General features: G+C 38.9%; 1 protein-coding gene across 4 annotated transcripts in view; it reads right to left on the minus strand.

Annotated features, from left to right (window-relative positions):
- CCNY (cyclin Y) overlaps positions 1 to 15,103 on the minus strand; it is a 119,439-nt gene that overhangs the window by 21,115 nt on the left and 83,221 nt on the right. For all 4 annotated transcript variants that reach the window (XM_005480388.4, XM_026796334.2, XM_014270052.2 and 1 more), the window contains 4 exons: positions 9,532 to 9,632; positions 6,515 to 6,550; positions 2,281 to 2,338; positions 2,060 to 2,179 (listed from right to left, as the gene is read on the minus strand). In XM_005480388.4, the coding sequence (XP_005480445.1) occupies positions 2,060 to 2,179; positions 2,281 to 2,338; positions 6,515 to 6,550; positions 9,532 to 9,632 (315 nt within the window). The remainder of the gene's footprint in view (positions 1 to 2,059; positions 2,180 to 2,280; positions 2,339 to 6,514; positions 6,551 to 9,531; positions 9,633 to 15,103) is intronic.

A 15,103-nucleotide genomic window follows, 5' to 3' on the forward strand; every position in this document is an offset into this window, starting at 1 on the left:
TCAAAATGTCCCAGATCCCCACACTTCTTGCCTTCTGGCAGCCCTCCCAGGAGGAGCAAGTGGCAGACAGGGCTATCAGATTGCTGACAGACAGCCAGACTATGGCAAAACACAGCAGGGAATGCTGATCCCTCCTTCTCCAGACAGGATATCAAAACTGAAAGCACTTGCAAGGTTCATAAACAGCAGGATCAACATTATTAAGATTTCAGGAGTGTGGGAAGGGGGAAAGGCTGCTTGCTTTTTCACTAGTTTCCATGCATGAGGATTTCAAAAACAACACAATCTGTGTCTGGGGCCCCTCCTGATGACACAAAGGAATAAAGAAATGCGATCTAGAAGTACAGAGGAAACTGAGAGCAGCAGCAGTGGAATTCACACTTGTAAAACACTATGTATAACCTCTGAAGGTTTCTGGAAAGGGGGGTCAGGCACGTGTTATTATCCTGACAACACAAGCAAGAAGAGCAGAATGGTAAACACTGATCACCTGCACCAAATTCATCCATAAACATCTGCATGGCTTCTCTAAGAACTAGGCTGTAATACATTTTCCTGTTAACATGGTAATGAGTAAAAAAAAAAAACCCAAGTCACCTAAATTTTCAAGCACTAACAACTATGGAAACAGCTTCTGCAGTATAACCAAATTAACTAAAAAAATTTATGCTTCAAAAGAGTTACTTGCAAGGAAACCACACAAGAACCAAAAGAGGCAAGGAAGTAGTTATATAAGACTTGTGGGAAAGAACTTCTCATGCATTGCAGTAACAGAAAGGTAATGCTACTAAAAAAAGGGGAAAAAGCCCCCTGTCTTCTACTAAACAGTGCCCTCACTGATCACAGAACTTAAGATTGAATAACAGACAAATGAAATGTAGTTGACAGTGGGTTAATTAAATTACAAAAGAACATACTGATTTACACAACATATCTTGTCTCCAGCAGAAAACACTTAGGAAGAAAAGGAAAAAGGACAAGCACTTAGTACAATTATATAAAATAGGCAAAATGTCATTCCAGAAAACAAATATCGGCTGTCAAGCAACTAGGTAGAGTAAAACTACAAAATGGAAGGGTGGAGCACTGGGGGGTGTTTCTTGCCCCATTTCTCCCATATTCCTGTTCTTTACTGGCTAGTACAACTCATTCTGTCTGAAGAAGAAAAGCCTGCCAACTAATCTTAGAAGCCAAGGAAAATAGATTAAGAGAGGAAATGAGTAGGCCTGGGCTTCAAAATTCACCTTCTCCAATTTCTCCTTCCTCCATCTGAAATGCACAACTAAGCTGTCATGAAACCACATGTTGTAGTAGTAAAAAACCATTTTGTTATTTTAAAACCTCTGAGAGAAGAACATGGCCAAAATTGTGACTGAAAGCTGAAGAGACTTGTCAGAATTGGCAGGATATAAATTTCAAGAAAATTAAGAAACTCCCAGCTGGTAGAGATCACTTTAGCTCTTTTAATCCACATTGCTATGCTGATCCATACCAGCTGAAAATTTGAACCTTCTTTTGTGTTGTGCTATTTTTAAGCAGCTAAACTTCAGACTTGAGTACAATTGTTCAATCCCACGACAAGAATAGTGGAAGCAGAAGAGAGCCAACATGTCCCAGTCACTCACTGAATACTTCATGTGCCAGTCAATTCTTATTAGTGCTATCAAATCACCTACAGCTGTTCCCAAGTCTCTCCTGGGAGCTGCAGTGAGACACAGCAAACCCCCTGAAAGTTGAAGGCTTTCTGCTTTTAACATTCCCTCATGTTCAGACCACCCCATCCACCTACATTTTCTATGAGTCACCTTGGTGGCCTGGAACACTCATTTTGTGAGGCAGGACCCCAGGTTTTGTGTCACATATTACGCAATCTCTTCTTCCTCACTTACTCTACCCATGAAATGAACTGTGGCATCTCTTCCCATCAAGCAATCTCCTCGGTCTCCATAGTGAGAAAAAATTCCCTGGCAGCACCCAGATCTATGAAATCATACAAACACAACTTTTGAGAACAAAACTGGGTCTGTCAGATGGCTGATGTCATCCTTCAGACACTCACCAGGGTGACAATGGCACATTCAGCAGTCAGTTGAGCAGCACTGAACAACGTCCGGACAAAGCGGTAAATCTGTTTCTGCTCCGGGTCATGTTTGTCATAGTCTGGTGGCACTTCGGATTTCTAAGGAAGAAATACTTCCAAATAGGTGACTGAAACAAAACGAAGCAGACAGAAAAAAAAGACAGTTCACATGAAAGGGAAGGAGAGGCAGATGAACTTACCGAAAGGGGATGAAGGTTTTCATCAAAAATATCTAAGAGCATTCTTCCGTCTGTGTCCCTAAAAGTATTAAAACCAAAGCACTGTCATTATCTGAACACAACAGCACACAACCCTCACAGACACAAGTGCACCGTTCAAACTCCAACACTCCCCATGCTGTGGGGTGCTTAGAAACACTGATGAAATGTGATTTTCAAATAGAGGTTAGACCTACTTTGGCATAAGCTCCTCGTGTAGCATGAAATTCATATTACAAAACACGCTAAAACACTCAGCTTTCAGTGCCCAAGATACAAAACTGTTGTGCTCTTTACTATGAGGCTTAAAAAGCACTACTACAAACTTGATAAAACCAGGCCAGCTTACTCTCCTTTTCTCCTTTTTTAACTTATTCAGGTCCACCCCTGCAATCTCTCAACTCCTCTTCCTCCTTCATTACCAACATTGTAAACATTTACTGTGGCATTCACATGCGCTGAAAAAATTCCTTCACCCAGGGTTTTTCTCCTGGGAAGCTGAAAGGCAGCAAGAGAGGCCTCAGAGAAAAAGAAAACAATTCTTATCTCATTTGCTTCTCCTCTGTTGTGCTCATGTGGAATGTGTTTGGGGATTGTTTCATTGGATTCTGGTGTGAGTTGTTTTGACTCTTTGGCCAATCAGGGCCAAGCTGTGTCAGGACAAAAGAGTCACAAGTTTTCATTATTATCTTTTTAGCATTCAGTAAGGATCCTTTCTGTATTCTTTAGTATAGTCTAGTATTCTTTAATATAATATAGTATAATAAATTAATAAATTAGCCTTCTGATAAGATGGAGTCAGATGCATCATTCTCTCCCCTCATCGGTAGACCTGCATTTACAATAGCTTACTAATATCCAATGTTATTTTTACAGTCATCTTTTAGTTAATACATACATAGTTCACTTTTCATTTATCTGAAAAACCCTATTGTACTAATGATTTCTGAAAGCCAAAAGAAGCACATACAAACAAAAAATTCAGACAAAATAATATCCCTATTTATTGGTTTTCTAAGATGTTTCTCTGAAATCCCTGTAGCTCAATATCAACACGCACATTGATGCAACTTCACAAGCCTAACATCCAGGATGCAATGTAAGATTTTTGCTGTATATAACTTTGGCAAGGACACTACCAAACAAAACCAAGTATAACTGTACCAGAACTGGCACTTTCTGGACAGATGCATCCCTGTGACCTACTTATTACAGTCCCATCTTTATTTTTAGCATCCCTGGTACTCTGATCATACAGTTCTCAGCAAACAAACCACTGAATATATTTTCTATCTTTGCTTAGCAGCACGTGTCTCTCAGAGCATGCAAACCACAAGTTTTACAGTGGACTCATGTGCAAAATACATTTATTAACTCAAAATCTGAAGGTGACTTTTTTTCCTACTAAAATGGAGGTTAACACTGGAAAGAAACATTTTTAGTATTAAAAAAAGAAGATCTAAATTAAAACAAACAACAAAACAACAAACAAAATAATAAATAAAACCAAAACCTGGACTGGGGTAATTACTAGAAAATTCCTATCAGCAAGGAGTCTAGGCCAGACTCTTTTAACCCTACCTAAAAAAGCAGTATCTTAATGCAGAAGTAGTCTCCCTGAAACGGTGGTTTGCTACAGTAAACTACGGCACTTCACAATGCAAATAATTTCCTATTTTATTTCTTCAGGTTGTAGCTGCTGTATGCTATGAGGTCACACGTGACTGTCCTCAAAAATCTATTTAAAAAACTTGAGAGGTTTTTGTCTTCACTAAAACTTAGATTGTACTCTTTCAAAAATAGACCATCCATTGATTACTCAAGCATTCTTTATGGTCAGCTTGCTGGCATTTATTTTATTTCTTTAATAAATTCACCAATGCTTATGCATTCCTTCGAAAACAAGATGAGTGTAGTTTTTTAATTACTTGTTGAGTAGCCAAGACAACAAAACATGAAGAACACTGATCACTATAACCATGATAGGAGACACTGGGAAAGGGAGGAATGATAACTGGAATGCCACAATCAAATGAATTGTGAGAAACATGTGAAGAAACATATTTCATGCACAGCTTCTCAAAAAAATTAGATGGGTGAGGGTTTAAAACATTAGGAAGTAATTTTGGTTTAAGTCTCCTATGCAGGAGAACAGGGCCAACTAAACACTGTCTAAAATGAATTATTCTCTGGAAAAGGAGAGGCTTGACTCATTTTCTATCAAAATGAACCTTGAATCAAAGAGTCACAGTGGTTTCCCACTCCCCATCCCCCTTAATGAACCAAAATCTCCCACATACGTCAACAACTTCCTTTTCTCCTATAACAGCAGGAAACAGAACATATGTTTTGCTCTTGCTGTTTCAGCAGCAAGCACAACTGAGTGCTGTTATCACATTGTCCCTCCATTCCCAAATCAGAGAGAACCCAAGAGTGAGCAGCTGTTTCACATCCCTCATTCCAGAGTTCCTCACTGACACACATGAGCCTGGCTCCAGCATCAGTGCTGGGACTGTCCCAAGGGCAGGCACAGCACTTCCCCACCCCAGGCACAACCCAGGGAAAGCAGCAGCAAGCAGTTTCCTGAATCAATCACCTCTCCATCCCAAAAGTGAAAGGACAGACAGCACCTTTCCCAAGAAAGTAACAGTCAAAATGCATTTCTTCTCAAGATGCTGACACAGTACTCTATTTTATAAAGGCCTGGTCTCTCTGTCTACCAGCTGTAGGCCACATTTGCATCAGGCTGTGCAAGCCAACAAATGGGCATACTGTACTGCAGACAGGGATCAGTTCCATGGCAATGAGCATAGATGGCCATGTCTGGCACACTGTGGCTCTGGATTCTTCCTGCTCACTTGAGAATTCTTACTGAGGTCTCTTACCTCTTGTAGTCTCTGATGTGCCCAACTCTCTCAAGCCTTTTACTCAGCTGCCATGATACTTAGGAGAACACTTAATTGATTTCCACAAAACTTTAGAGTCTGATTATCTTTGAGATCTCTATTATTTAGCCAAGCATAGCGAAAACTGACTAGCTAACTAATCCAGGGACCACGGAAAAAAGGGGGGAAAGGAACCACAGATGGATAAACAAGTAATCCAAGCATGACCACTCATGCCTTATTTCCTGGTAAATGAGATTAAACGTTCAAGAGAAGATTTCACTCCAACTTTTGCTTTATACACTGCCATGTTTCAGTCCAAGGGCCACTGATGTCTTAGAAAGTCCTCTAAGAGCTTTCAGAGGGAATCAAGCCCTAAGCCCTTCTGCCCTTGTGCACATGCAAAGGACTCTCTTGAGATGTCGGCCTTGTTTCAAGAAGTGTGATGGGTTCCAGTGACCTGAACCATGGTCCTGAATGACATACCAGCTGAACTTTAAACTCATGAGTAATTCCTTTTGTTCTAGTTGGACTTCTGATAGTCCAGAAGAAAAAAGCGTCTAAGTGGCTTGATAAATCAAGATCTAAGCCAAGTTCTCTGAAAAGGCCAATTCAAAAACCATGGACACAAAAGTAACGTGAATTATTTATACAACCTCTCCTTAGAAATGTCAGGAAATATTATTTTAGGATACTGTGACGTACCATGAGGACAGGGAATTTAAGATACAAAAGCACAATTCAACATGAAGAATACTCATGTATATGCCAAGTCACTTTTTAGAGAACCTTTTTTCTATTCATTTTCCATCAACTCGACTGAGCAGAGATCTAAAACATACTACACCAGGAGAGATAAGCCAGAACCTGCTCTGTTTCTGAGGCATCTTGAATGACATCTATTCACAATGCCAGTCTTACTGTATAATTCAAGGGTTTTATTTCAAAATCCTAACTGATCACTTATAAACACAGTTACCTTTACAAAGGTGCAGCCAAAAATACAAAACTGAAAGATACTATTCAGATTTTTCTACATGTAAGTGCAACATATGCAACAATGCAGAAGTGCCCCATATAAAACCAAACACTGAATGATCAGAGCTTTTAAATGTTGAGCTGTAGTTCCAATTTTATGGTACTTAATCCTCCAATTTAAATTTTTCTACGTAAAATAATACCTATATAAACATGTGTGTTTTTTATTGCTAGCCTGTAAGTTAAGAAAATGAATACCCAAAAACATTTTGAAAGAAACTAAGCATGGTTTTTTAGGGTTTGAGCAGTTCACTTGTTTCAATAAAAGATATCTTCAGTAACTATTCACATACCTGTTTTTGATGTGGTAATATATTGCAAGAGCTACACTGTAAAGAAAAATAAAGAGTTAATATCTCAGGACTGCCATATTATATTATCTGTCATATTACATGCAAATTTAAAACCTAACACAAAGCATGACAAACAGTATATGGTCAACAGTCAATTCTCTTTTGTTCACTCTTGGATATCAGGAAAACTGCAGTAAACAGACAATCTAATAATATTTGTTTTGTACACTCCAACTACATCCTTTTTACTAGTAATGAAGTAATTTACTTCATATTATCTTATTTCAACTATCAAGTTGCGCATACTTTCCATTTAATGCCCTGCTCCACTAAACCCATTGATTAAACCCCTACTGACTTCCAAGGCTGAAGACAAAGCACCACAGGCATTGGACAGTCTCTTTAGTTTTGCTGCCAGGTTAACACAAAATGTTTTCATCACCATTGGCTTATGATTGTTTATTTAAATCCCTTGCTTGTGTCTGTCTTTATATAACTGCTCAAACAGCAGACTCAAATACCACACTCCTACACCTTTATAGCATCAAGTTACTTATTTTAACTCAGGAAAGACAACTCCCTGAATAACTAACTGCTTTATGCATTTCCCCTACTCTCAGCCACACACCAAAGCACCCCTGCTTATATTCTGCACACAGACAAAACATGTCCTTATATTCACCGAAAGTTAAGGTTTTGATTACGTACACAACTAACAGATCTCATTTTGTTCTCATGAGATGCAACAAAATTAAAGCATGGATCCTTATGATTATCCTACAGTTTCCAACTCCCAGCTCATGCTTTACTCACAATATATTTTTATTGAAGAATGAAGCCGAGCCAGCTCTCTCCCTTACTTACTGCAGCAGCATAAAACCAATTTAAGCTAAAGGGGAAAGAGGATGGAGGAGGGAATTCACTGATTCTCTCTGTAGACAGTTTGTTTCAGTGATTCACTGTAAGATACTTACGTCTTACACTGATGCAAAATTCCCCCCTTTTCCTTAAAACACCTTTTAAGGGTCAAGTGGTTGCTCTCTGATTTTATTTCAGAATTTTTATATGAAAACTGAGATACTACATGTTAGGAAAAGAAAATGTTTGTGCTAAAACTCTAGCAGAATTTTATACTATTTCAGGTTTGACTGGAGGTTTTTTTTGAACAGCCATACAGTAGAAAACATTTTTCTCCATTAAAAGCAAATATATTTTACTAAATTTTTATGAACTTTTACTACCTGTATTACACATTTTTAGATCATACATGCTTTTTAAATTTGGCTTTTTTCTACAAACACATATTTAAGGACTCAAGAGATAGGGTGCACCACAGCCATTTAAAGACCACAGCTGTTACTGAACACAAGAAAAACCCACATTTATGAATGAATTTGATTTGACAGAAAGATATTCACAAAATGAATTAATCTTAAAATTTAATTTTAAATTATGCCCCTAGGAACACACTTGCAGCTCCAGTTCACTTAATGAAAGCAGATGCAAGAATCTATGTGCACAGCTCTGCTTGCTGCCCATATGGTTGCCTTTGTAACACAATGTCAAATTAAGTTTAGAAAATATTTACTCTTTAGAAATCTGTATCAGAATCTGAAAGTCTCTCAGGGCTGCAAGACAGTAACTCACCCAAGTTTCATTCTACCTTTCATACACTGGTTTAGCTGGCACTAAGAGTGCAGAAATGATGATTATGGAGCTTTCCATCACCCTACCCCTGCCACCCTGACTGCTGCAGATGCTGCAGTGGATACAGCAATATTTTAAACACACCAGTGCATAACATGACCTAGAAGAGATGAGCAAAATGCCTCCCTCATAGATTTATCTATGTGCAATAGTTATTTTCCTGCAGAGACTGCAAGGTGTGGGGGAAAAAATGAAGTTGTCCTACAACAGCAATAATCCTACTGTCTCCTTACCCTTCAACCTGCCAAATGTGCAGCTGGACAGAAGATGCAGGGAGTTTGTGTGCCAGAGTTCAGTTTCTCACCCTCTGCAGTCCCTTCTCAAGCCCTCTGAGCCCTTGCAGCTTCCAACCCTCCCCATGCTGGCAGCCTGGCCTGAGCCCTGCAGAACCCCTGCCCCATCCCAGCACGGGCTCCTCCAGCTCTTCTGCTCCTCACCATGCACCTCAGTCCCTCCCAAACACACCACCCTTTTCTCACTATCACCTCATCCTTCTGTGACCTGAAAATGCTTCTTGGCTGCTGCACCTGAACCCATCTCTTCTTCCCACAAGCCATGGCAGGTCTAATGCAAAAACACACCCAAAACCCACCCAAAAGGCTGCACTTATTCTGCATACAAAGGGTTTTAGAGCAGAAGAGTATGAGATTCAAGGAGGAAAAAAGCCCAAACACCTCAGAAATGGAAAACCTTTTTCAAGTGTTAATCAGAACTATTTTTAAGTTACTAGTGACAGAAACATGAAGAAAAGCAAGACTATATTCCAGGCAGAAAGAGCTGATGAAGGATCAGGCATCAGTTGAACTACAAAACCTTTCTCCTCTCACAGAAAAATTAAGGACCGTCTTAGTGACCACATTACAAACTCCTCTGGATGTGCTAGTCTTAATAGATTTGTCTCTCATTTAACACCTCTGCAGCAGATATTGTCTTAAATTTTTGCATTTGTGTACACCAAGGTAACCAACCTACAGCCAACCCAAGAGAGGCTATCAGCAACCACTAACGAAGATAACAAAATGCCTGAGCATTTGGTCTCTATTTTCCCCTGACTGTACAGAATGGAAAGAACAATACTCTACAAATATCAACTTCATTTCTCTCCAACAGTAAAAGGACACCAGTGAAATTTAAAACACTCATCTGAGACATCACCCAGTAACTCTGGAGCATGACTGATTAAATAATTTTATTACTTATACAAAACTAAAACCTTTGAAGCTTGCTTAGGAGTGGTTCACAAATAGGTATATAAAAACACACACATAAAATGTAAGTGCTAGCAAAAACAAATAAATGGTAAAACCCACCATTTGATGGTATACTTGAGGTTTGGTTGACTGACCGTGCTGTCATCCAGGAAAATAGTGGAGCAGGAACTGTACTTCCTTCTCAACTGCCCAGGAGGATGCTATGAAAAAGACGCAAAAGAACAATAGCAAATATGTAATACCAACGCATTTTTTAGAGGAAATGTAAGAATCTTAAAAATACAAATTTCTGTCTCTCACAATGATGCACACAGTAATGTGATCACATTTGGAAGCAGTTCAGAAAGTTGAGAAATACTTAACAGTGCAAAAGTCACATAAATCCCTGCCTGAGACTTGCTAAAGCTTTCAAGTCCCAAATCCCTTGTGTCTCTGCTTCCCCAAAAACATACAACAATTTTTCTGCAGGCTTACTCAAATACATACCTACGCTTGGAAAGCAAAGATTAATAAGGCCTATATTTTTGTCCTCATTCCAAAAGAGTAAATGGAAGAGTGAAAAAGAAATTGTGTTAGCAAAGACTAGTTCAGCAACAGATATAAAACTATGTTTGCAGAAAAAAACCCCTAAATCCCTCAAAAAATCTCCTAACAGAATGAAGCAAGAGAAAGGTCTTTACAGTAGAAATACAAAATTAATAAGGAGATAAATAGATTGTTAGTAGAAAGGAAGAAAACTGATCAAAGAACAGAAGAAAAGAGAATAGGCAAATAAAAATACCCCATATCCTAAGCCAAAAGGTTTTCAATATATTTCAATCCTTTTGCTGCACTACCATAGAAAAACACTGGAAAATCCAGCCAAAAAACTGGCATTTGAGAACTCTAGTTATTTCTAAACATTTTTTGCTGAGAGAGCTTCTCCATCAGCTGTTTAGAGTAGGCAGGACTCCACCAGGCTGAAGAGAACAGTTTCAATCACATCAGCTAATAGCTCTCACAGTTCTTAATCCTCTTGGATTCTATCTTTGCTTATCCCATCTACACCAGCAAATAATTTGACCAAGAACCTACGTCAGGAAAGTGAAGATCACTCAAATTACACATTTAACTCACAACAGAATAGGTTTAAAATTCAGTTGGCACATCAACAAAGAAATTTTAATGCATCTTACAATTAACGTAGTTTCCTGTGTTTCAGTGGAGGGACCAATGTCAGTCCCATCAGCAGAATTCAGAGGTATTTACCAGCTCAGAGCAACTGAGTATCCAGGATACAGTCCTGTGACTCCTACCTCAGTACATCTTCCCCTGCCCACTTTCCAAAACAGATATTATTACAAGTGCCAGCATCCATCAGCTCACCAATGCTCCACTTTGCATAGGCAGCTGACTTCTTAACAGCATTCACTACACAGACAGACTCCTGGCAAAACCTACACACATCTAAGTCATAGTTCTGTATTTCACAGCTATGAGTGAAAAAACAGTCTCCTGTTAATTGAAAAACCCCCAACATTTTCTGAAGCTGCCACAATTGTAGAAACATTACATTCAAATTATCTGAAAGCTTCCCAACAAATTCTAGCAAGATCCCTGACTTGACCAATAAAATTGTTGGCTGAACTGCTTTTCTTGGGAGTGAAGAAGTTGACCAAGAAAATGAAAAACACCCCTTTTCAAAAATCCTTCAAGACTTTGTAAAGGTACAAGGTACTTTGTGATACTGTGAAAGCTGACAATCCATCTACCTTCCAAGCTATTGTACATTAGGCAAGAAAGAAAAACTAGAAATACTGTGAATATTAATGCCATAAAATTTATTATCTAGCATTGATGCACACAGAGAATTACTAGGGGGCTGGTGATTCATAGTTCTTAAGCTCTTATTCTATCACAGTTGAGTTTAAATATCTGCATTAATCTGTTGAGTACCTTCCACAGGCATGATAAAGGCAAAGTTACTTAAAAATAACAAAAATGAGACTCTAGTGGCTGGGGAAAAAAGGGGAGATGTACACACATCTCAGCATTGTTATTAAAAAAAAAACAACACATGGAAAGTTTTCTTTCTGCATAATAAGTGTCAACATGCTTTAAAGGTTTAGATAAAATTTAAGATAAATATACCGGATTCATTCAAGGCAAACATAATTAAAAATCAGAAAATAACTCTATAGCAACACCACTATCAGATTTAAATTTTCCTATGTAAACAGCACTCTAACATTTGACATGTCAATAATTAGAGCAATGCACCTTATTTCTGAAACTACCACATCACAGAATTCTTCTTGGGTTTTCAGCCCACATCTCACTTTGTTAGGCTTGGAACTTTTCACACCTCAGGAAAATATGTGGTGTCTCATGCCTCACTTTCTGTTCGCAACAACTTGGCAGGAAAAAGCACCTCTGCCAGTCAGAAGAATGGTACTAATTATAAAACCAATTAGAAATTCTACACCCTTGGGTAAATATACACACACCTGTGCCACGTGAATAACTGACCTGTCAGGAGATCAGCATCCCCAGCTTCTACCCTGATGCCCAGCTGCAGCCATATGATGCAGCAGGTAACATTTTCTGCCTTTGCCAATTGCTGGAAAACACCTTCAGTTTCATACTTCATCTTGACTAAGCTGGGAGATGTCTGAAGTGCCACAGTTCAGTCAAACAGATCTTTCTGAGCCCCCATGAAATGCTGCACAGGAACCTTGTGCATCCTTGCACAGGACAAAAAGGGGCTACTGAGCATCAGCTCAGCATTCAGCACTGTCCTACAGACAAACTCCCATGGCCATTTCAATGGGATAGGTCTATGACCAAAATTGTACAAGAGCTTCACACCTTTGTATTTCAAATCCATCACAGCTCACCACAAAAATGCTCCCATTTAGACAAGACAGAAAGGCTCTAATTAAGAAAAAAACCAAAAGTGCTGAGAATGACCACAGAGCTTTTGGAGAAATTAGCCAAATCATCTAACGAGATCTTTCTACGGTTCTATCCCACCATAAGGCTGGCACAGGGAAAAGGACAGACTGGGACACCTCCTTTTGTAAATCTTCATATGCAAAAACAAGCATAGGGCACATGTGAAGCTGTGACAACCTCTGCTATTACAAATATTTACTAATTCAAAGCACTCACTGATATGAAGTGGGACTCACTTGATATGTATTTTCAGCAGCTACAGTACTATTGCTGTAGCCAAGACATTCCTTAGATGTCATGCCTCTCAACTTCATCTCACATAAAACTCCCAAAGGGCAAACCAAGGAAAACATGGCAGGTAAAAACTACTTGGAAAATTATATTCTGCTCAGCTACAGAACACTTGAAATTGGAAGGTTGAAGTAAGGGAAATCCTACAGAGGTACCAGTCAACTCCACATAAAATACTGACCAAAAACTTGAATCACAGTATCAAAGTATTTTTTATCAAATTTGCAGCTGACATTAACCTGCAGAGGACTTTTTTCTTTAAAAAATGCAATACATCAATAGAATTTATAGTTACCACGTATACAACAGAGTAGAGCACCCATCCACTCTGCTCCTGGAATTTTATGTCCAGTTTTTGACAAGGTATTTCAAGAATGAATTTATTTCAGAGAATCTGGAGGACAGAGAAGCACCATCAGTCAGAGATTTGAAAAACCTGATTTACAAGGGATAGCTGGCAGGCTGGAAAGGCTTTCTCCAGGAACAAAGCAGAAAATAATGGCCTTAAATTAAGTTGAAGGAAGTTACAAAGAAGAGGACATGGTTCTCCATGGCCCTTGTGGGTGGGATAAGAAAGAGCAGGCTTATATTAAACTATGGAAAATAAAGATTGTGCATGAAAGTGTGAGAAGTGTTTTTGCCATCACCTCTTAAGCCACCATCTTTTTCTAATAGCAGGGATACCTTAAATGGCTTGAGCAGTGATAGAATCTCCATCACTGAAAGCTGTAAAGAAGAGATAAAACAAACATGGGCGAGGAATAGTTTAGACACAGGCTTCTGCTTCTAGACAAGAAACTAGACTGAACAAGCTCTTGAGATGAATTCTGGACCAATCTTCTAACATTTGGTGGAGAGAATTTATAGTTCTTCACTCCAGAAACAGTTGCTATTTTTCTCATTTGAACCACAGACATCCACTAAGAAATGCTGAAATTCATTATTCACAATGAATATGAAAAAGGTGCTTTGTGTAATTTCTTAACAGGAAAATATATAGAACAGAAAACTCTGCTTTATAATTTGCTAAGTCTTTGAATGTGTTATAGAAAAAGCCCTAACAGATCAAGACTCAGTTTCCAATAATGCAGGTGGCTCCTAGCTCTTGAGACTAGCAGTTGTTTTTCCTTTGCACAGAAAGTACTAAGCAAATATCACCACTTTATTTTCTTCCAGTTTCATCCTGACATGTTCCAATTTTCCAAATCCTGTGTGTTTTAAGATGTTCAAACTACAGGTTTTTACTTGAAGTTTACATAAAAACATTTTATCAGAAATTCAATGGCTTGGTTTGCCATCAAAATCATACAAACACTGCAGAATTGCTTCTGGGTACCTGCCTTGAAAAGGATCACAATGAATTCCTAACTTTTTCACAATGAGAACGTACAAGAGTTAATTTCCCTCAGGAAGCATCACTTAGAAATTAGATTTAATTTGTGGGCAAAGAAGAAATGTTACTATTTCTTTTGTTAAAGTAGGCACTTCAGAGGGGTTTTGTGCAGAAACATCGAAAGGATGGTGCACATTGCCCAAAACCCACACTCAGAATTGACCTGAAGAGCCAGCTCTGGCCTCTCCAGCAGCACTAGGGTGACTCTCTGCCCTGAAGCTCAGCAGGATTCATTTGTTGGGGCACAACACTCCCCTAATGAAGCTTTGTACCAGCACAGGCCCTCAGCCAGCCAGCTTCCAGTTTGGCAAAGCAGCTTCAGCCTTTTCCAGTGCTCTTTTGCACTTGTCCATGAAAAGATAATTTGGAGCTCCTGTACTACAGTGTGAGTTTCTCTGCTTCCTGCAAACCAGGTGTAAGTTGGTGCAAGATTTTATAAAGTCCTATTATTTAATATTTTCCCCCCTGGAAAAACTGAGGTTTGCTTGCACCCGTCTGTGCAGACATGCCCATTAGCTTCCAGGCAGTAGAGGCTGGCCAAGATGTCAAAAGGCAAAACTGGCACATAAAAGTGCACATAAAGCCAAATTACAATAAGCAAAAATACCAGGACTGCTTCTGACTTGGAAAAGGGAGGTTCCTATCTTGAGGATCTTCTGTTGCTTCAGGACATGATTTCGTTTTGACAACATTTTTCACAGAAGAAACATGATTTTACAGGTCAACAAATTGCTTCCCAAATCAAGCAAACCCTGCAACACAATTCTCTGCGTGGCTCTGCAAAGCTCTGCACTAATTTTCATCTTGCATAATGCCAAGACAGCAAAATTGTCTACCTTTGATGCATTCACCAGAACAAAAGTAATAGGAAACTGCACCATTTTATGTTCATCTTCCTCTGCCAACAACTACAATTAAAAAAAAATCCAGTCCAACTACTCTTAAGTAATACCTCTTGTTCCTCATGATTCAACTTTGTCCTCAGCTGAAGTTTCACCAATGCTTGATAATGTCCAAAACTAGCTTAGCTTGGACTAGATCTGTACTTGCAAG

The sequence above is a fragment of the Zonotrichia albicollis genome, chromosome 1 (genome assembly GCF_047830755.1).
Source record: "Zonotrichia albicollis isolate bZonAlb1 chromosome 1, bZonAlb1.hap1, whole genome shotgun sequence".
NCBI lineage: Eukaryota > Metazoa > Chordata > Aves > Passeriformes > Passerellidae > Zonotrichia > Zonotrichia albicollis.